Here is a 22,990-nt window from a genome sequence, read left to right on the forward strand (position 1 = left end):
CCTGGCTAGCATACAAAAATATGGCGAAGCCCACGTCATTTTTTTTTTTTGGGGGGGCAAAGAAATCCTGCATACAGTCCTGGAAGGAGGATGCTGAGCCTTGTAGTTCGACAGCTGCTGTCTGCTCTCCTGCGTACACTATTGGATGGAGGATGCTGAGCCTTGTAGTTCGACAGCTGCTGTCTGCTGTCCTGCATACACTATTGGATCGAGGATGCTGAGCCTTGTAGTTCTGCAGCTGTCTGCTCTTCTGCATACACTAGTGGAGAATGAAGAACACATTGAAGAAGGAAATGACATCAGACCTTTTTTTTTTTCACTGATAAAAAACGCATAAGGACGCAGTGAGCAAAAACGCAGCAAAAAAACGCACCAAATCGCGGCAAAACGCGTGCGTTTTTTGCCGCGTTTTTTCGACGCAGGTGCGTTTTTGTGCGTTTTTAGCGGCCAAAAACGCACAAAAACGCAGCGTCAAAAAAACGCAGCGTGTGCACATAGCCTTAAGGGGATTTCCTCTGCATTGATACTGCTGACCTGTCCTTAGCTCCTGAAGAGTTACTCCTCTTTCTATACATTGATTTGCTGTAGAAAGACACAAACTATATTTTAGAACATATTCCAAACAGAATGAATAATTGTTCTGTAACTAAGATTCCATGTAAATATAATATCTGTCAGAGGCCACAGGGCCCCAAAACAGCTACCTCAGATAGACTTGGCATAAGCCACTCTGGCAGATACCAGAAGAACCCATGCCTCCCCTCCTTTAACCCTTGTACAGGGATCAGGATTTATATCTGGGTCCACTGCTCAGACGGAAGGGCTGCTGTCCAGAGGAGCGAACCAGAGCAAGTGAATGGTGTCAGAGTCGGGTCAAATCCAAGAGGACAGAGAAGGTTCAAAATCGCCAGGCAGGAGAAATGTCAATAAACAAGCAGAGGTCAAAATCGGAATATCATATACTAGACAGGCGCAGGGACCATAAACCTTAACCAGAGGGGCACGAGACTATATCTGGCAGCTTTCAGCAATTTCTTGGGAGCTTTAATAGGATCTGTTGCTTCCAAAAGGCTATAGCAGGGAGCTGATTACTCCAGCTGGACAACACATATACCCATAGGCTGGGGCCACACGGGGATTACTGTGGTCCCCTCGCAGGACACTCGGCTCACGCTGGCAGTACAGCAGAGTCAAGTGTCATGCGAGTGTCCCTGCGACTGAGGTCCGATTGTGCGAGCGGACCTTAGCTGCTTGGGGCGGGCCGGCACTGAGGAGGGTCGAACTGGTGCTGCGAAGGGGAGGGAGGGATTTATCTCCCTCTCTCCTCCGTAGCCGGCTATTGCCATTCTCGCACTGCACTCGCGGTACACTGGTGTACCGCGAGTGCAAGGCGATTTTTCTCTCGCCCCATTGACTTGAATGTGTGCGAGAGAAACAATGATTGCATTACAATCGCAGCATGCTACGATTGTTTTCTGGGTCCAATTAGGGCTGAGAAAATAATCGCTCATGTGTGCTGATACATAGGCTAATATTGGTCCGAGTGGAATGCGATTTTTTTATCGCACTCCACTCGCACCGATTGTCATGTGTCTTAGGCCATACTGTCAGACTGAACAGTGCTACAGGTCCCAGCCACCCAAATCTTAGTAGCTGGACCAGGGCTGGGACAAAGTATTTTGGTGCCCTATGCAAATGAAGCCAATGGCACCCCCTTCCCACAAAACTCCGAAGTAAAGGAATGGGTAATAAGGTAATAAGATCCCTACCCCCCCTCTGTTGACTAAAGGGTGCTTTACACGCTGCAACATCGCTAGCGATAGCTAGCAAGGTCGTGCACGATAGCACCCGCCTCGGTCGCTTGTGCGACATTTGGTGATTGCTGCCGTAGCGAACATTATCGCTACGGCAGCGTCACACGCACATACCTTGACAACGACGTCGCTATGACCGCCGAACAATCCCTCCTTCAAGGGGGAGGGGCGTTTGGTATCATAGCGACGTTACTGCGGCATCACTAAGCTGCCGGCCTATAGAAGCGGAGGGGCGGAGATGAGCGGGACGTAACATCCTGCCCACCTCCTTCCTTCCGCATTGCCGGTGGACGCAGGTAAGGAGATGTTCGTCGTTCCTGTGGTGTCACACATAGCGATGTGTGCTGCTGCAGGAACGACAAACAACCTCGCTAATCACCTGCCAATGATTTTAGGTTTTGGAGCGACCTCTCTAAAAGTAACGATTTTTACCTCTTTTGCGATCGTTTTAGGTTGCTCAGAGGTGTTACATGCTGCGATGTTGCCGGATGTGCGTCACAAACACCGTGACCCCGACGATATATCGTTAGCAATGTCGCAGTGTGTAAAGCACCCTTAAGGTAACAAGTTCTGACAACCACTTCCAATAGAATTGTTACTTTTTTAACCAAAAAGATACCAGCTAAATGAAAAAAAAAGTGGTGTACTTTAGGGATGAGGCTCAACAGGGGGTCCAATTTCAAAGTTGGGTATAGAATCATTGATTGTTTGTGGACCATTTAAACAATACAAAGGACAAATAGCAATGTTCAACACTGACATCCTATTTTTGTAGCTGTCAGACCCAAGGACAGTCTTGAAAACTATTATAGCTTATCTATAATGGGGCCATGTGATTTCAATTAAGGCGTTCAGCATTTGGGGGATAACTTAATAGAAAGTAAACAGACCGCATTATAGATAAAGGGATACGTATGATGGTTTTGAATTTGTCATGCGACCAATACAGATTGCAACAAAACTGATTGTGGTTCCTGTGCTATATGCCTGTACAGATAGTGGTTCTTTTAATGTATTCATGTACTAATGGTGCATCTGGTGACATATTGCTGTTCTGATGATGGTTCTGGTGATGTATTCATGTAGTGGTAGTTGTTGTAGTGCTGTATTCATGTTTTATTGATGGCTGTTGTGATGTATTCATGTATTGATGATAGTTTGGGTGCTGTATTCATCACTAAATTATCAGTAAATTAATACGAAACCAAAATCATCATCAGTACATAAATAAAAAACCTGAGCCATCAATAGTACATAAATACGGCACCAGAACCTTCATCAGTAAATACAAAGCTGGTTGTTTATTGTGGACAGTGCAAAACATGTGCACTACATGACGTCAATAGCACCTGCACAGTGCTGCAAAAACAAATGTCTCACAGTATGCTGAACTGTGCATGTTTGAAAAAGGTCTGGATAGAGCGAACATCACATGCAGTGCACGTTTTAGACTGTCCACAATAAACAACCAGCTTTGCTTTCATTTGAGTGCAGAAATATTGTTTTTACATTACTACAAGGTTGGACCCTATCCATGTACGTAAATTGCCTTGCAGTGCCGTACTTACCTATTCATCATCAGTAAATCAATAGGTCACTAGAACTGCCAGCAGTACATGAATACTTCACTTGAAACACCATTAGTGTATGAATGCATCACCAGAACCACCATCAGTCCATTAATTGGTCACCAAAACCATAAACAGTACATTAATATATCACAAGAACCACCATCAGTAAATAAATACAGCATCCGTAAACCATCAGTACATGTATATGTCACTAGAACCACCATCAGTACATGACAAACTACCAAGCTTAGTACAGCAATCAATTGTAATGTCATGTCAGCCCCATAAATATTTGTATTCCATGAACCTACAACTCCCAGTATGACCAAAACAATGGTAAGGAGATACTAGGAGTTGTTGTTATCAGCCATCATCAGACTGCAGACCATTCAGGAACCATAGTACTGATGAGATATAGTCAGTAGCAACAAGTATACATTTACATCCATGTAACTTATACTGTAAGTGACATCTTCTTGGAGTCGTTCTCTTTTATTTTGTCTCCTTCTCGTCCAGATGCCACGATAAATTTTTACATCAAGAGATCGTCTCTGCAGACTTCCCTCTTCTCCTGTTTTCTGCAGCACATCCCCACACAGTGCCCTTAAAAATAAGAGTGTCATTAAAATGCCCTCTTCATAAAAATATCTATCTAGTATATGCCCTAAATAAGCCTCCTATGGTATATAGCCTCCACACTGTCTGTCTTAATGAGTTATAACTATACCTGCCACACTGTTCGTCCTTATGGACCACGGTCTATACCTTTGCTCTCCCACCTGCACTTGTTTCCCTTACACTCTCTATCTCCACACTGTCACCCCACCATGCTAACCTTTCTCCATACTGTGCCCCAATTTCATGCTGCCCTTTTATATATTTATTATGTGCTCCCTCTTCACACTATGCCCTCATACTGCCCACCATGTTGACCTCTCTAAACTGTATACTCTTCTCGCACTGTCCACCTATCCACCAAAGCTCACTAAACAGAATAATGCCCCCCCTCCAGTGCCCTATACACAATGGTCACCACAGCCCTTAACATAAAGTCTTCAACAGGCCCCAAATACATTATGTTCACCACAGACCCCAGTATAATGTCCCCTACAGATCCCAGGTATAATGTCCTTCACAGACGCCAGTATGATGTCCACAACAGGCCCCAGTGTAATATTCTCCACATGGCCCAGGTATAATAGCCTCCATTCAGAGGCAAAATAATATAAGAAAAAATAAAAATAATATGTTTATCTTCACCTAATCCAGACTTTCCATCCAGTGCAGCCTCTGTCTCTCTTTTTATCCTCAATAGCAGTGGGCGTTGGACACCATAATGACATCACTGCATTGCAACGTCCGACGTCCCCTTCTTGCACTGTCTAGAGCAGGGCGCTGGATGTAAGGGACCTGCATCCTGCTGGGGTTCCTGGCAGGCTAGGGAGCTAATTACAGCTCCTCTGTATCTAGCAGCGCTCACAGCAATTGTATTCACGCCTGACATACACTAATACAATTGAATGCAGGGAGGGACCAACAGTCGGGGCGCAGGCTAAGAGGGGTGAGCAAGTTCAGTGACTGACACCATTAACCTGTGTGCCTGCACCTTGGCCATGCTGAATGCCTGCGGCTGGGAGAGAATGCTGGGTGGCCGCAGGCGTTCAGCTATGTCGTTTTTCTTTTTCAAAGTGCCCCCTTCCCGGGGAGTCAAGACGTAGTGCCTTAGACAGGCCTACCCTGCCTACCTCTTGACCTGGCCCTGGGCTGAACAGACCCTGTGCTGCCGAGATCTTCTTGTTCCGCCGTCTCATACATCACCAGTGCCGCCTGTAAAGTGAATACAGCGGCACCTGGTAATATAAGCAGATGTTGCAGGAGCAAGTCTCTGAGGAAATGTGACAATACACACTTTTTTTATACTTAGCCAGAATTGCACTGACAAATTATAATACAAGATAATCGTATAGAGGGGCCAACGTCTGACATGATAATGAGACCCAAATGTCCAATAAAAGGCAACTCTGGAGCTCACTTTTCAGACAGTTATTTACTACTAGAAGGTGGCCCGATTCTACGCATCGGGTATTCTAGAATTTACGTATTGTGTAGTTAATGTATGATTTTTGTTATATATATATATATATATAGATGTTGTTGTGTGTAGTTACCAAGTGTTTGTGTAGGGCGCTGTACATGTTCTGGGTGTTGTCTGGGTGTGGCGGGGGGTGAGAGCGGTGTTGTATGTGTGTTGCGTGTGTTGCGTTGTTTGTGGAGCGCTGTGTGTCTGTAGCGTTGTGTGTGTGTGTGTTGCGCGGTTTGTGTGGGTGTGGTGTGTTTTGGGGGGAGGTATGTTTTGTGCAATGTGTGTGTTGTGCGGTATGTGCGTATATTAATGTATGCCGCGGTGTTTGTGTGTTGGGTGTTGTGTGTGTGCGGCGTTGTCTGTGTGTGTGGGTGTCTGTGTATGGCGGTGTTTGTGGTTCCCAGTGTGTGTGGTGTGTTGTGTGTGTGTGTTGGGGGGAGGTGTGCACTTCCCATCGTGCTCCATCCCCCATGCTGCGCACCCCCCATCGTGCCCCATCCCCCATGCTGCGCACCCCCCATCGTGCTCCATCCCCCATGCTGCCCACCCCCCATCGTGCTCCATCCCCTATGCTGCGCATTCCCCATCGTGCTCCATCCCCGATGCTGCGCACCCCCCATCGTGCTCCATCCCCCATGCTGCGCACTCCCCATCGTGCTCCATCCTCTATGCTGCGCACTCCCCATCGTGCTCCATCCCCCATGCTGCGCACCCCCCATCGTGCTACATCCCCCATGCTGCGCACCCCATCGTGCTCCATCCCCCATGCTGCGCACCCCATTGTGCTCCATCCCCCATGCTATAATAGTTCTCCTATTATACTCAGAGAGGAGTATAATAGGAGGACTATAATAGGAGGAGTAGTACTGGGGGGAGAGGAGTATAATGCCGGCTCCCTGCACATGTGTACCGGGAGCCGGTGTACGCTGGTAACTATGATACACATCGGGTAACTAAGGGACCTTAGTTACCCGATGTGTATAATGGTTACCAGCGTTCACCGGCTCCGTCAAGATCCAAGCATCGCAAGGTTATGTCTGGCGCTGCTGGGATCGTGACGGAGCCGGTGTACACTGGTAACTATGATACACATCGGGTAAACAAGGGACCTTAGTTACCTGATGTGTATAATGGTTACCAGCGTTCACCGGCTCCGTCACGATCTGGCGATGCGTGCGGAGGGCCGGGGCGAGTGGCCAATCCATGCGGAGGGCGGGGCCAGGCCGAGGCGAGCGACCAATCCGTGGAGGGGGAGGGGCCGAGGCGAGGCGAGCGGCCAATCTGTGCGGGGGGCGGGGCCATGGCGAGCCCAGCGGCCAATCAGCTTTGTGTCACCGTAAGGACACAATTTTGGAGCAAGACAGACAGACAGACAGACAGAATAAGGCAATTATATATATACTAGAAGGTGGCCCGATTCTACGCATCGGGTATTCTAGAATTTACGTATTGTGTAGTTCATGTATGATTTTTGTTATAGATATAGATATAGATATAGATATATATATATTTATATATATATATATATATAGATGTTGTTGTGTGCAGTTACCAAGTGTTTGTGTAGGGCGCTGTACATGTTCTGGGTGTTGTCTGGGTGTGGCGGGGGGTGAGAGCGGTGTTGTATGTGTGTTGCGTTGTTTGTGGAGCGCTGTGTGTCTGTCGCGTTGTGTGTGTGTGTGTGTTGCGCGGTTTGTGTGGGTGTGGTGTGTTTTGGGGGGAGGTATGTTTTGTGCAATGTGTGTGTTGTGCGGTATGTGCGTATATTTATGTATGCCGCGGTGTTTGTGTGTTGGGTGTTGTGTGTGTGCAGCGTTGTCTGTGTGTGTGGGTGTCTGTGTATGGCGGTGTTTGTGGTTCCCTGTGTGTGTGTGTGTGTTGGGGGGAGGTGTGCACCTCCCATCGTGCTCCATCCCCCATGCTGCGCACCCCCCATTATGCCCCATCCCCTATGCTGCGCATTCCCCATCGTGCTCCATCCCCCATGCTGCGCACCCCCCATCGTGCTCCATCCCCCATGCTGCGCACTCCCCATCGTGCTCCATCCTCCATGCTGCGCACTCCCCATCGTGCTCCATCCTCCATGCTGCGCACTCCCCATCATGCTGCGCACCCCCCATCGTGCTACATCCCCCATGCTGCGCACCCCCCATCGTGCTACATCCCCCATGCTGCGCACTCCCCATCGTGCTACATCCCCCATGCTGCGCACTCCCCATCGTGATACATCCCCCATGCTGCGCACCCCCCATCGTGCTACATCCCCCATCGTGCTACATCCCCCATCGTGCTACATCCCCCATGCTGCGCACTCCCCATCGTGCTACATCCCCCATGCTGCGCACCCACCATCGTGCTCCATCCGCCATGCTGTGCACTCCCCATCGTGCTACATCCGCCATGCTGCGCACTCCCCATCGTGCTCCATCCACCATGCTGCGCACTCCCCATCGTGATACATCCCCCATGCTGCGCACTCCCCATCGTGCTACATCCCCCATGCTGCGCACTCCCCATCGTGCTACATCCCCCATGCTGCGCACCCCCCATCATGCTACATCCCCCATCGTGCTACATCCCCCATCGTGCTACATCCGCCATGCTGCGCACTCCCCATCGTGCTACATCCCCCATGCTGCGCACTCCCCATCGTGCTACATCCCCCATGCTGCGCACTCCCCATCGTGCTACATCCCCCATGCTGCGCACCCCCCATCGTGCTACATCCCCCATCGTGCTACATCCCCCATCATGCTACATCCCCCATGCTGCGCACTCCCCATCGTGCTACATCCCCCATGCTGCGCACCCGCCATCGTGCTCCATCCGCCATGCTGCGCACTCCCCATCGTGCTCCATCCCCCATGCTGCGCACTCCCCATCGTGCTCCATCCTCCATGCTGCGCACTCCCCATCGTGCTCCATCCTCCATGCTGCGCACTCCCCATCATGCTCCATCCCCCATGCTGCGCACCCCCCATCATGCTACATCTCCCATGCTGCGCACCCCCCATCGTGCTACATCCCCCATGCTGCGCACTCCCCATCGTGCTACATCCCCCATGCTGCGCACTCCCCATCGTGCTACATCCCCCATGCTGCGCACCCCCCATCGTGCTACATCCCCCATTGTGCTACATCCCCCATCGTGCTACATCCCCCATGCTGCGCACTCCCCATCGTGCTACATCCCCCATGCTGCGCACTCCCCATCGTGCTACATCCGCCATGCTGCGCACTCCCCATCGTGCTACATGCCCCATGCTGCGCACTCCCCATCGTGCTACATCCCCCATGCTGCGCACTCCCCATCGTGCTACATCCCCCATGCTGCGCACTCCCCATCGTGCTACATCCCCCATGCTGCGCACCCCCCATCGTGCTACATCCCCCATCGTGCTACATCCCCCATCGTGCTACATCCCCCATGCTGCGCACTCCCCATCGTGCTACATCCCCCATGCTGCGCACCCGCCATCGTGCTCCATCCGCCATGCTGCGCACTCCCCATCGTGCTACATCCCCCATGCTGCGCACTCCCCATCGTGCTAAATCCCCCATTCTGCGCACCTCCCTATCGTGCTACATCCCCCATGCTGCGCACTCCCCATCGTGCTACATCCCCCATGCTGCGCACTCCCCATCGTGCTACATCTCCCATGCTGCGCACTCCCCATCGTGCTACATCCCCCATGCTGCGCACTCCCCATCGTGCTACATCCCCCATCGTGCTACATCCCTCATGCTGCGCACTCCCCATCGTGCTACATCCCCCATGCTGCGCACCCCCCATCGTGCTCCATCCCCCATGCTGCGCACCCCCCATCGTGCTACATCCCCCATGCTGCGCACTCCCCATCGTGCTACATCCCCCATGCTGCGCACCCCCCATCGTGCTACATCCCCCATGCTGCGCACCCCCCATCGTGCTACATCCCCCATGCTATAATAGTTCTCCTATTATACTCAGAGAGGAGTATAATAGGAGGACTGTAATAGGAGGAGTAGTCCTTGGGGGAGAGGAGTATAATGCCGGCTCCCTGCACATGTGTACCGGGAGCCGGTGTACGCTGGTAACTATGATACACATCGGGTAACTAAGGGACCTTAGTTACCCGATGTGTATAATGGTTACCAGCGTTCACGGGCTCCGTCAAGATCCCAGCATCGCAAGGTTATGTCTGGCGCTGCTGGGATCGTGATGGAGCGGGTGTAGAAGCAAGCGATATCCCAGGATGTTGTGAGTGTGTGGATGTGATGTGTGAGGTGTGTGTGAGAGTGAGTGTGATCTGATGTGTGTGTGTGTACTCACCTGGGAGTCGGAGCTCCGTGTCAGTTGGGCCAGAGCGAGCGTGCATTGCGTGAGGGGGGCGGGGCCTGCAGAGAGCCGGGGCGAGAGGCCAATCCGTGTGGGGGGGCGGGGCCATGGCGAGCCCAGCGGCCAATCAGCTTTGTGTCACCGTAAGGACACAATTTTGGAGCATGACAGACAGACAGACAGACAGAATAAGGCAATTATATATATAGATAGATTAAGGGCTACTGTGTGTCTTATGGATTTATTCATATAATATCTATTTTAGAAGTGTTTCCATGGTAGTAGGGTCTGGTTGTCAATAGAGAATATTACATTTTCTTGTACATCTAGTGAAGGACCCTCTGTAATCTACAAAACTGTGTCGAAAATATACTGTTCATGGCCTTCTCACCAGTGTGTAGACCCCCAATGACCCATTTCTCTATGGGAAACCCTGGTTTGTTTTACGATATCTTTGGCAAAGTGAAATCAATTACTCTGTAAATCTGATCTTATGTCATTCATGAAAAATATATAGATAAATAAATATAATACAAGTTACATATTCTCATTTTATTCTCTGACAGGAAACTAGCAATGAGATATTGGAGCAGAAAAAGAGCCTAGAAGAGTTACACAAGTTGGTTGATGACTTATGTGTGTATGCCGTTCCTGGAGACAAAGTTGTGGTTTTGGAAAAAGTGAACAGCATGGTAAAACGGTTCGAGGATCTGGAAGAAACTATTAAGGCAAAGTAAGTGGAAGTATATTGTATATTACATAAGTAATACATTAAAGGGTTTGTCCAAGTTTGGCATGAAAATCTGTAGTCACTCTTTGTGACTGCAAACTTGTTAATCCTCACATCAGGTACACCGCGCTTTCAACATTCACCAGGAGTGGACGGTCATGTAACTGCAAGTTTGCGATATGCATACTGATGGCCACATTCTGACTAGATGTGTGTGGCTTCTTTCAACATTATTGAATTGAGCAATGACGTACACATCTTGTTGGCATGTGGCTGGAAGTATGCATATTGCATGCTTGTGGTAGCATGAAAACCCACTCCTGGCACCGATACCAAAGAATTTTGACAGTGTGTGCTGTGCGCAATGTGAGGATTTACAGTGCCTTGCGAAAGTGTTCGGCTCCCTTGAATTTATCAATCTTTTCCCTCATTTCAGGCTTCAAACATAAAGATAAAAATTTTAATGTTATGGTGAAGAATCAACAACAAGTGGGACACAATTGTGAAGTTGAACGAAATTTATTGCTTATTTTAAACTTTTTTAAAAAAATAACTGAAAAGTGGGGCGTGCAATATTATTCATCCCCTTTACTTTCAGTGCAGCAAACTCACTCCAGAAGTTCATTGAGGATCTCTGAATGATCCAATGTTGTCCTAAATGACTGATGATGATAAATATAAGCCACTAGTGTGTAATCAAGTCTCCGTATGAATGCACCTGCCCTGTGATAGTCTCAGTGTTCTGTTTAAAGCGTAGATAGCATCATGAAGACCAAGGAACACAACAGGCAGGTCCGTGATATTGTTGTGGAGATGTTTAAAGCGGGTTTTGGTTATAAAAAGATTTCCAAAACTTTAAAGATCACAAGCAGCACTGTGCAAGCGATCATATTGAAATGGAAGGAGTATCATACCACTGCAAATATACCAAGACCCGGCTGTCCATCCAAACTTTCATCTCAAACAAGGAGAAGACTGCTCAAAGATGCAGCAAAGAGGCCCATGATCACTCTGGATGAACTGCAGTGATCTGCAGCTGAGGTGGGAGAGTCTGTCCATAGGACAATAATCAGTCGTACACTGCACAAATCTGGCCTTTATGGAAGAGTGGCAAGGAGAAAGCCATTTCTCAAAGATATAAATAAAAAGTTTCATTTAAAGTTTGCCACAAGCCACCTGGGAGACACACCAAACATGTGGAAGAAGGTGTTCTGGTCAGATGAAGCCAAAATCGAACTATTTGGGCACAATGCCAAACAAAATATTTGGCGTAAAAGGAACACAGCTCATCACCCTGAACACACCATCCCCACTGTCAAACATGGTGGTAGCAGCATCATGGTTTGGGCCTGCTTTTCTTCAGCAGGGACAGGGAAGATCCTTTTTGCAAAGGAAGAATGGGCAAGAATTTCAGTCTCTCAATGTGCAAAACTGATAGAGACATACCCCAAGGGACGTGCAGCTGTAATCACAGCAAAAGGTGGCACTACAAAGTATTAACTTAAAGGGGCCGAATAATATTGCACACCCCACTTTTCAGTTTATTATTTTTTATAAAAGTTTAAAATAAGCAATAAATTTCATTCAACTTCATAATTGTGTCCCGCTTGTTGTTGATTCTTCACCATAAAATTATTTTTTTTTATCTTTATGTTTGAAGCCTGAAATGTGGGAAAAGGTTGAAAAAAAATCAAGGGGGCCGAATACTTTCGCAAGACACTGTATTGTGAGAAGCTTGTAGAAGGATATCCAAAACGTTTGACCCAAATCACACATTTTAAGGACAATGGTACCAAATACTATTAAAATGTATTTAAACTTTTGACTTTGAATACCTTAATAAAAATGCCTTAAAACATTTTCTCTCTCATTTTTCTGGCATTTGGCAAATATAAATAATTTTGGTTCCTAATTGACCTAAAATGGGAAAGGTTTATTCTGCTTTCATGTCAGATAGTGAGAAAAACATGCAGATGTGTCTTTTCAGATAGTGTATGCAAACTTCTGGTTTCAACTGTATGTGAATATATGGCATATGCATGAAAAGCGTATGCAAGTGTGTGCCGTACGTCACACTGCATCTGTCTGAATTTTGAATGTCTCTTTTTGGTATTTTACTCTTAACTAGTTTTCAATGTTGCAAACAGAAATTTGCATACTTCTTAGGCATATTGAAAATGACTGCTATACGTTTTAATGCATCTGCCACTGAGAATTCTAGAGCTAAAAAACATATACCGTATTTTTCGCTTTAGAAGACATATATATATGCTATGATATATATGCTACAGAGTCCAGGGGAGGTGGGGGCAGCTCTGGAGTGGTGCTGAGGGCTGGTGAAAGCTGAAGGAGGCAGCGGGAGATCTCCTGTTCCCGCTCATATAATATGCACTGCCACTGTCCATCACCGTGGTGCTGAAACCGCACCGCGGTGATGGGCTGGGCGAGCGGTGCATATTATATCTGCCTGTGCCCCCCCTTTGATGACACATACCCCCCCCCCGTGTTAGATATGGCCTCCATGCTGCTGCCCATAGTAAAATAAAAAACTCTTTATTTACCGCCTCCAGCGCTGATCTCCGGTGTCTCCCCGGTATCTCTGCTGCCGCTGTGATCAGGCACGCAGAGATGATATCACTCTGCTGTGCCGATCACATGACCGGCACTGAGAACCAGGAAGTGCAGGAGCTCAGCAGCACGGAGGGAGACACGAGGGAGGACAGCACTGGAGAAGGTAAGGAAAGAGTGTTTTCTTTTACTATGGGCAGCAACATGGGGGCCATATCTAACACAGGGGGAGGTGTGCCATCCTTAGGGGGCTATATCTAACACAGGAGGAGGTGTGCCATCCATAGGGGGCCATATCTAACACAGAGGTAGGTGTGCCATCCATAGGGGCCATATCTAACACAGGGGGAGGTGTGCCATTCATAGGGGGCCATATCAAACACAGGGGGAGGTGTGCCATCCATAGGGGGCCATATCAAACACAGGGGGAGGTGTGCCATCCATAGGGGGTCATATCAAACACAGGGGGAGGTGTGCCATCCATAGGGGGTCATATCAAACACATGGAGAGGTGTGCCATCCATAGAGGGCCATATCAAACACAGGGGGACGTGTGCCATCCATAGGGGGCCATATCAAACACAGGGGGACGTGTGCCATCCATAGGAGACCTGTTCCAGCTGTAGGAGACATGTGCCATCTATAGGAGACCTGTGCCAGCTGTAGGGGATATGTGCCAGCAATAGAGGACGTGTTCGAGCACAGGGGGATGTGTGCCATAAATAGGGGACGTGTTCCATCAATAGGAGACATGTGCCAGCAATAGGGTACGTGTGCCAGCAATAGGGGACATGTGGCATCACTGGGGGACGTGTAACAGCACAAGGAAGCTATATTCAATATAAGGGGGCCATATCCAGATTAAGGGGGCTAATTTTAGGATGGGGGGGCTATGAGGGACATATACCCTATATGATTTGTTAGATAGACACTGGCATTATAAGACGGACCCCATTTAACATAAAAAAAAAATTCTCTTTTCCTTCACCAAATTTGGGGGTGCGTCTTATAATCAGCATAGCATATTCAACAACTGAGAGAAATTAACTCAGAACAGAAGAAAAGCCTGCACTATAGTGAACCTAGAACGTAAGCCCAATAGATAGGATGCCCAGGGAACGCAGGGTAACCTACCGTAAGCAGACCCTAATGCTTGGGTCCCTATACTCACCCTCACACCTGGAGGTACCCTTGAAGGTAGGGTAGTCCAGGCCCCTGACCTGGCCCTGACTCCTGTCCTTGCCCTGGTGACAAAGTCTCCACCACTCAAGGGACTGACCGGGATGGAGATCCTCAAAACCCCACAACCAACGAACAACGGACAGTGGTAAGTAAAAACTCATGCACACTTAGGGGTAGGGGTAATAAGAGAAAGGAGGTAGAACCAAAAACAGACAACAAACCACAACAGCAGCACGTCCTCCATGCTCCAGTTTAGCTCCAACATGAATTAAATAACCAGCAAGGTCTCCAGGAAGCAAAGGGCTTAAATCCAGGCCAGAAGTGATTAATCGCAGACTGCTGAGCAAGTCTGCTGCAACACCAGAGAAGGAGTTAACTCTTCATGTGCCCAAAGGAAAAAACAATGTTTAAATGTGCATGGTCTCAGATGAAGTATAGCTAGCCCTGAGCCTGTCCGTAGTCACAAGACACACAGTGACAATCGTGACAGTACCGAAGAGTGTTGGATCATTGCCATTTCGCAGTATGCAGCCCCTGTTTTACCATTAAAAATTCTGACATTTTGTAATAAAATAAATTATTCATACTGTGATGTTGTTGATGCAGCGATGCAATGTTTGATGTGTGACATTTTCTACCATACACTTTTACTCAATTTATGATGAGGTCCCCTTGTGTTGTCACATTACAATGATTTTGGTGTTTCACTAATAGCATTTTGTAATGTCGTTTTCAGAGAAGAAGACGTGTCATCCTGCCAAGCTCAGATGGATTCCTTTCAGACTTTAGTTCAGTCTTTAAAACAGTGGTTCTCACTAGTAAATGATAGAATCCCTGCACAAAGCCTGACATTGTGTTTGGAAGATCTCTCTAAACATTTAAGTGATATGAAGGTTAGTTCCTTTAGATTACAGGTTGGTAAATGGCACTTGATGATTCTGCCGAAGGGAATATATAAATTAGATTAACGTCAAAACTACATACAGTATAAGAACATATAGGTCTTTGAAAGCTAAATAATTTGACACCTTTATATATTTTATCTGTTGTTGCATTCCTTAGAAATCAGCATTTTTAATTATATGTAAATGAGGTATTAAGTGCTTTGGGCCTGATTAGAGCATTTCACAAGCCTCTGTATCCCAAAGTTGTTTTCCTGCTCAGCACCAGCTACTATTGCTTAATTAATACCTTTCTGTCTGATTTACTTGCCTGGTCTCTGATGTCACACAGACTATAAGCTATCAATCAAGCTAAGGAGGCTGATGCTAGATGGGGAATCAATTGCGTGAGGCAGAGGCTTAGAAAGCGCTCTGCTATGTCTAGAGCATTTAAAACCTCATTTGCATTTGTTGATATAATGCAGCAACAGATAAAATAAATAAACATACCTCTGGATTTCAAAAACCTGCATGCCCATATACATTGATTTGGGGAGTAGTATTGATCTTACTGACAGATTCCCTTTAAGACTTTATTTCATACTTTCAGAATTTACAGGAGGAGTGGACACTGAAGCGACCAGATGTGCAGAGAGTAAACAGCAAAGGGACAGCATTGTGTAGCCTTATAAGTGTGGTGACGTCACCTGCAAAGACAAGATCAGCCATTAAATCAGGTATTTCTGCAGTATTTATTGAGCTATTAGTATAGTACCGGTACTGTTCACTAACAAAGCTGTCCATTATATAAGCCAATTAACTTGGCTTGGGAAAAAATGGACAATTGAACCTCACCCCCTGTCCTGCCCAGTAGCGTCCTCAATCTACCCATTACCACCTATTTGTGGGTGGGTTACAAAATGCATCCTGTTGTGTCTCAAAATGACCCAGATTTCCCAGGATTGCATCTGATTTTTTGGGACAGTCTTGGCAAATTAGGGATAATTGTCAAGTGGCGCTGTTGCTGATAGTTGATGCTTTCCTGCATGTTTTTCACGTTCTGTGTTCTTGGATCATAGGTAGGAGCATAGTCAATGAGTCCGTGTCACCGAATGTGAAGGAGAATTTAACCAACAAAGGTCAGTAATGCCTGACATAAGCTCACTTACATATTTGGATGTTTTAGTATTTGGATGTTTAGTAAGGACAGAAAGTAAATTCAATAAATAGCTAAGGAAGAAACCAGGTCTCTGAATCCCAAAGCTTCCAATCAGTGACAGTCTGAAATCTTACCTACACAATGTATTTAGTGTACCATTAAGAAATTAAGATGTAGGTGTAATGAGTCCAGATATTTTAATTGTTTGATATTATAAAATGTCATTTTATTTTAATAATTTGTATAGGATAGAATGAATTTGACCTTTTTTGGTACATTTTTTTCTACTTACACCTAATTACCACTAGGTGGCAGCACTGGCAAATAATACACTATATAGGATACAGGTAAAATATACAGTATCTTTGTACTGTGTTAGCCAGTAGAGATAAAAAATAGTTTAAAAGAAAAGTCCTCAGTGGTTGATACCTTTTAATGGCTAACTGAAAAGATGGTAATAGCAAGCTTTTGAGACTACTCAGGTCTCTTCATCAGGCATGGTATAACACAAAATCTGAAGGAGTTAAGATATGCAAATTGTTTAAAAGAACAGAAAGTCCTCAGTGGTTGATACCTTTTAATGGCTAACTGAAAAGATGGTAATAATTGCAAGCTTTCGAGACTACTCAGGTCTCTTCATCAGGCATGGTATAACACAAAATCTGAAGAGTCACATATTTATACACAACAGGACTTAGAATAGATTTTTTTTTTTTTTTTTTTTTTACTGCACTATTCTAAGTCCTGTTGTGTATAAATATGTGACTCTTCAGATTTTGTGTTATACCATGCCTGAGGAAGAGACCTGAGTAGTCTCGAAAGCTTGCAATTATTACCATCTTTTCAGTTAGCCATTAAAAGGTATCAACCACTGAGGACTTTCTGTTCTTTTAAACAATTTTTTTATCTCTACTGGCTAACACGGTACAAAGATATATTTTATTTGTATTAAGATATGCATTAATTTACATTTAAAGGGAAATAATAAGTCACAATTTACTTTCAATTTCCAAACATACTGTTTTTTACTGAGGATTAAATATTCAGGGGGGATATTCACAGAGGGTAAAATAAAGAGAGGAAAATCCAGCATCCAAGTCCGATATATATAAAAACTTCGACTTTATTTAGGAAAGTATTAAAACACGGTAAAACAGCTTAAAAAAATTAAATGATCATGTAATTTTTTGAAGACATTTTACCGTGTTTGTATACTTTCCTAAATAAAGTTGAAGTTTTTATATATATCGGACTTGGATGCTGGATTTTCCTCTCTTTGCCTGCTGTGGATTTGCCTGCCATTCCGTGCACCGTCCCAAGATCCTCCTTTAAAGTGGTGAGCTGGAACTTTCTTCTCGTTTACAGAGGGTAAAATGGTATTGTTACCGACATCTGGTGAGAAATTCATGTCAATAGCATCTTTAGAAATATATTTACTTTGAAAATTGGTGACGTGTTCAATACTTATTTCACCCACTGTAAGTTGTGATTTGTTTTATCCTTACTTTTCAAAAGGCAAAAGACTATGTCACTAATTAAAATCCTTCACTATAAGAGTAACATGGTGCAATATTTCAAAGTGTAAACAAAAAAGACGGGCACAAGTAAAATGGGTATAAAATAGGGATAATTGCTCTGTATCTATAGTTAGTAGAAAATGAGAAACAAGATGAATAGTGCAGAAATAAATTTAAAAATGATATCCAGCTATACTGAACAACGTGACCAAACATTTAAAACTATAATACAAAATCAGCTTAGAACATTATAGTAAAGGAAATATTATGTACAATACACTATAGAATCTGTATATAAAAATCTGTATTTCTGTGTAACAAAGGAGACATTTGGAATGGCACTGTGGCCCCATGGCAGGTTATTAATGCCATTATACAAATCCTCGCCATACTCTTTATTAGGGAGCATACAGACGTCCGTCTAAATCGGTCTGAGATCAGACCACAATGCACGGACTGGCCATTAAGTCTCCCGACCCGAGTGTGACAGTATCATAGAAGACCCACAGCCAGTCCGTGCATTGCAGTCCAATCTCATACCGATTTGTACGGGTGTCTGAATGCGCAATTACAGACATTTGCATGGGCTCGAAGAGTGAAAGAGTTGATGAGTTGAGTCTTCCACTTTTGTTACTGTCAATTAGTTGACAAATTCCTTAGAACTGTGTTCCTCAATATGTGGCAAAACTACAACTCTCATCATATCAGGGCAGCTGCAGACTGTCACGTGAAAGAGTAAATTGTGAATTTTAGTTCCCAAAAGCTGGAGAACAACAGCATAGGCTGGATGGGAAACTCTGCCTTTGGCCTCCGACACACATCCGTGCGCCGGTACGTGTTTGGTACGTTTTTGCATGTACACCAATGCTACCCTATGGTAGCAGGCCCACACACGTTAAACCACACAGAACGTGTGTCTGTAATGTTTGTACGTGCGTGCGTTTTCCAACACGCTTGACATGTCCGTTTTTCGCCGGCATCACGCAGGCACGGACCCGCTAAAGTCAATGGGTCCGTTCCTGTACGGACGGCACACGTAGCTTGTCCGTGTGCTACACGTGCCGTCCGTGTGCGTTTTTTAGTGAGCGATGACGGTCAATCTATTTTTTATGTGGTTGTCAGTCAATCTCCCTTTTTTTCTGTTGTCAGTCAATATCCCTTTGTCGGTCGGTCTGTAACTCCCCCTGTCTCATACTTACCGATCCCCGATCACCAGCGTGGCGATGAACAGCTGTGTAAAAGCTATGTTGGCTTTAACTATTTTGAAAATGCCGGCCTCTCATTATTCAATCTACTATTCCCTGCTTCCCCCGCCCACAGGCGCCTATGATTGGTTGCAGTCAGACACGCCCCCACGCTGAGTGACAGCTGTCTCACTGCAAGCAATCACAGCAGCCGGTGGGCGTGTCTATATTGTGCAGTAAAATAAATAAATAATTAAAAAAAACGGCGTACGTTCCCCCCCAATTTTGATATCAGCCATGGTAAAGTCACACGGCTGAAGGCTGGTATTCTCAGGATGGTGAGCCCCACGTTATGGGGAGCCCACCACCCTAACAATATCAGGCAACAACTGCCCGGAAAAGCCGCATTTATTAGATGTGACAGTTCCGAGACTCTACCCGACTCTTCCCGAATTGCCCTGGTGCGGTGGCATTTGGGGTAATAAGGAGTTAATGGCAGCAGCCCATAGCTGCCACTAAGTCCAAGGCTAATCATGGCTACCGTCTCCCCAAGATAACTTCAATGATTAACCTGTTATTAAAAGTAAATAAACACACACATTCAAAAAATCCTTTATTTAGAATAATTAAAACAAACAAACACCCTCGTTCACCAATTTAATAAAACCAAAAAACCCATCCAGGTCCGCCGTAATCCATGGATGTACCACGACGCTCTCAGCTCTGCTACATGAAGGTGACAGGAGCGGTCACACACAATGACTCTATCACCTCCAAGCAGCAACTGAAGTGAGCCACGCGATCACCGATGACGTCAGTCAGGTTACTCGCGGCCACCACTGGATCCTCCAACTGTGACAGCGAGTCGCCCAAGTGACTGAAGTGAGCTGCGCGATCAGCGATGAAGTCACAGGTGAGTAGCGGTGTCGGGTGGGTAACTCCAGCTAGCCGCGGGTAACCTGAGTGACGGCAGCGCTAATGTCTCCGCTAACTTCAGTTACTCATGGGATTAGCGGTCACTGGTGATTCCATCACGGATGTCCACTAATCAGGACGCCACACACAGACAGAGCCGTGGTATGCCAATGAAGTCGGGTGAGGTTCACCCAAGTTCATTCTCATCGCTCGTCTCTCTCTGTGTCAGCTGTCAGCGGGTATGTAGCAATGACATTTTACAACACCCACAGATCAACACATACGGACACCATACGGAAATTACACGTATGCATACACGAACATTCCACACACACATACGGCAAGCATACGCCATCACACGGATGTCACACGTACCGGAGAAACGCCCATAAAAAACGGAACACTGTCCCGAAAAATGGAACGTGAGACACGTACGTTTTTATGTGGAAGTGTGTCGGAGGCCTTTGAGAAATTATATGTTGCTTACTTGGTTATCTAATAAAAAATTTTCTGTGGACTTAAAGGAAAAATGTCATGTTGTACATGAAGTCCAATCTGTGAATAGCACTTTATAAATAAGGAAAAGCTATGCAAAATGACATATAGGTTTGATGGAAAAGACTTAGCATAACTTGTATTTTGTTTATTGCAATCACTAGTATTGTTTGTATGCATATGAGTCCAGCAGGGGTCGCCCTGCCAGTGATTGACTGCATGCAGCATTGAGAGTCATACAGGGAAGACTGTCAATCATTAAATAGGACCGCCCACTGGACTAATATGCATACAAATGCAAGTTTTCTAGAAACTTTTCCCCAAAAAATGTATCTCAAACTGATCAGCTCCTCTATAACATCCCGCCTGCAGATCAGATACTGTTTAAATCAGCATATGGCAAAATAAACTATTGAAAATGCAATTTTCGGAAACATACATGTTTTATTATCTTACTTCCAGAGCTAGCAGTTGTGCAGCAGGGGATGCTGGATGTTAATGAAGGATATGATCATCTGGGAAATATATTAAAAAATAAAGTATGTGATTTGGAAGGTCGCCTGTCTCAGCTTCAGCAAGTGCATGATGAAACTAACTCTCTGATTCAGTGGCTCAAGAAAATGCATTCAACCGCTACAGCTTGGGAAGCGCCTACAGACAGCGAATCAGTACGAACCCAAGCACAACAGCATAAGGTACTATATGTACATAGATGTCTATGGATAGATGTCATTTCTCTCTCCTAATTCTCTAATCGCATTGGATCTGAGTTAGGTGAATGCTAGTGATTTCCACATGCTTTATTCTCATGGGAGATGAGCTGCCAGCAGAGGAAGTAATTCCCTCGTCTTCTAATTAAGAGAACATGCATATTCAACCAAGCTGAACTTGCAAGTGTATGAGAGAATCAGGAGGTATAGATGGTTGAAAATGCACCTAGTTGAAACCTACCTAAGGTATATCGCTAACTTTTAAACTCTTCCAACATTATGTAGAATATTTCATGTGAATTTTCAAGTAGAAGTGTTCCCAACATTATCCCACAATTAACATTCAGTGTTCAGTGTAAACCCACTGAGGAAGAAATGGTGAAACGTGCATTGAGGAGCGTACACACCATCCTATGGCCGGTAACCCTTCAATGCTGTCTGTCAGTGAGACTCCTTATTGGTAATTGGTTATCAGGTATTGTCTGACAATATTTTGTTCTGACATTATAATACTGTTTTGTTATTGATCAAAGTTTTTTCCTGTTTTACATTTGTAAATCAGTAAAGTAATACTTTTATATATGCATTAAGTGGTATATAGTCTTGTTTGCATGTAAACTGCTAATGACAAAAATGTATTCATATTTCTTAATACAATAAGATTTCTAGTGCCAAATTAGTATCCATTGGCTTTCTTACTTTCAGGCTAGTTTAGAGCAGCTATGTGAATATGTATTATGTATAAGTACTCATATGTTTTTGGAACATGAAAAAAGCATACATTTCAGCGAGTATGAATATTTTAACCAATGCTAGTGATAGTTTTATAACTCCTTTTCGATTGTCAATGGATTCTTTTTTTGTGGCAATTTCATCCAATGTGCAAGTCTTTTTACATTTGCTCTTTCACATGGTTTGAACAAGCTAAACATAAAGATCTACCATATTTTTCAAACTATAAGACGCACTGGACCATAATTTGCACCTAAGTTTTAGATGTGGAAAATAGGAAAAAAAAATTGAAGCAAAAAATGTGGTCATGACGGACTGTTATGGGGGGGTCTGCTGCTGACACTGTTATGGGGGTAATGTACCCCAGGTCTGTACTAATGTCTCCCATCCTGGGCCCCTTACATGTATAGATGTCCCCCATCCTGGTATATATGTCCCTGTCTTGGTATAAATGTCCCTAATCTTGGTATACATGATCCCCATCATGGGTCCATCCTGGTATATATGTGCCCCATCATGGGCCCATCCTGGTATATAGGTCTCCCATTATGCTTCACACATATATAAAAATAAATGATTCTACTCACCTTCCATTCGTTCCCCTGATGCGCGGTGTCGTCTTCTGATGCCGACAACTGACTTCACCTCGTAAGCGAGGCAGTGCGTGACGTCACTGTCATGCACCCCCAGTTACACGCTAACGTTAGTTGCCGGCTAATCCAAAATGAATATTCACTGTTCCCCACACCAGGATTATGGGTGTTTGGTGCAGTGAATATTACTTTTCTTTAATAGAAGCCACACGTGATCGCCCAGCCGCTGCAGGAAATCGGTGACTGAAGTGATCAACGTGTCCGATTATTATTATTATTATTATTATTATATTATTATTAATAAATAAATGAATGTTCACTGCTCCCAATGCCCATAATCTTGATGACCTCTCTGCACGGCTGCACATTGAATATTCATCTTCTTTAATAGCAGGCACATGTGTTGGCAGCGATGACCCTGCTCATGGCTCCTGTGACCTGCTCGCCCGCTGCAGCCCTTCCCACCATCACTGCGATCTAGGCAAATCCAGACTATGAGACACATCCCTTCCTTTTCTCCCAAATGTTTTGGAAAAAA

At 45.3% G+C, this 22,990-nt stretch overlaps 1 protein-coding gene across 21 annotated transcripts in view; it reads left to right on the forward strand.

Moving 5' to 3' along the window:
- The window catches only part of DST (dystonin), an 879,552-nt gene that overhangs the window by 619,916 nt on the left and 236,646 nt on the right, over window positions 1-22,990 (forward strand). For all 21 annotated transcript variants that reach the window (XM_075340270.1, XM_075340271.1, XM_075340278.1 and 18 more), the window contains 5 exons: window positions 10,353-10,519; window positions 15,003-15,159; window positions 15,758-15,884; window positions 16,227-16,286; window positions 20,880-21,112. In XM_075340270.1, coding sequence (XP_075196385.1) covers window positions 10,353-10,519; window positions 15,003-15,159; window positions 15,758-15,884; window positions 16,227-16,286; window positions 20,880-21,112 — 744 coding nt within the window. The remainder of the gene's footprint in view (window positions 1-10,352; window positions 10,520-15,002; window positions 15,160-15,757; window positions 15,885-16,226; window positions 16,287-20,879; window positions 21,113-22,990) is intronic.

Source organism: Anomaloglossus baeobatrachus, chromosome 3, assembly GCF_048569485.1.
Source record: "Anomaloglossus baeobatrachus isolate aAnoBae1 chromosome 3, aAnoBae1.hap1, whole genome shotgun sequence".
NCBI classification, from domain to species: Eukaryota; Metazoa; Chordata; class Amphibia; order Anura; family Aromobatidae; genus Anomaloglossus; species Anomaloglossus baeobatrachus.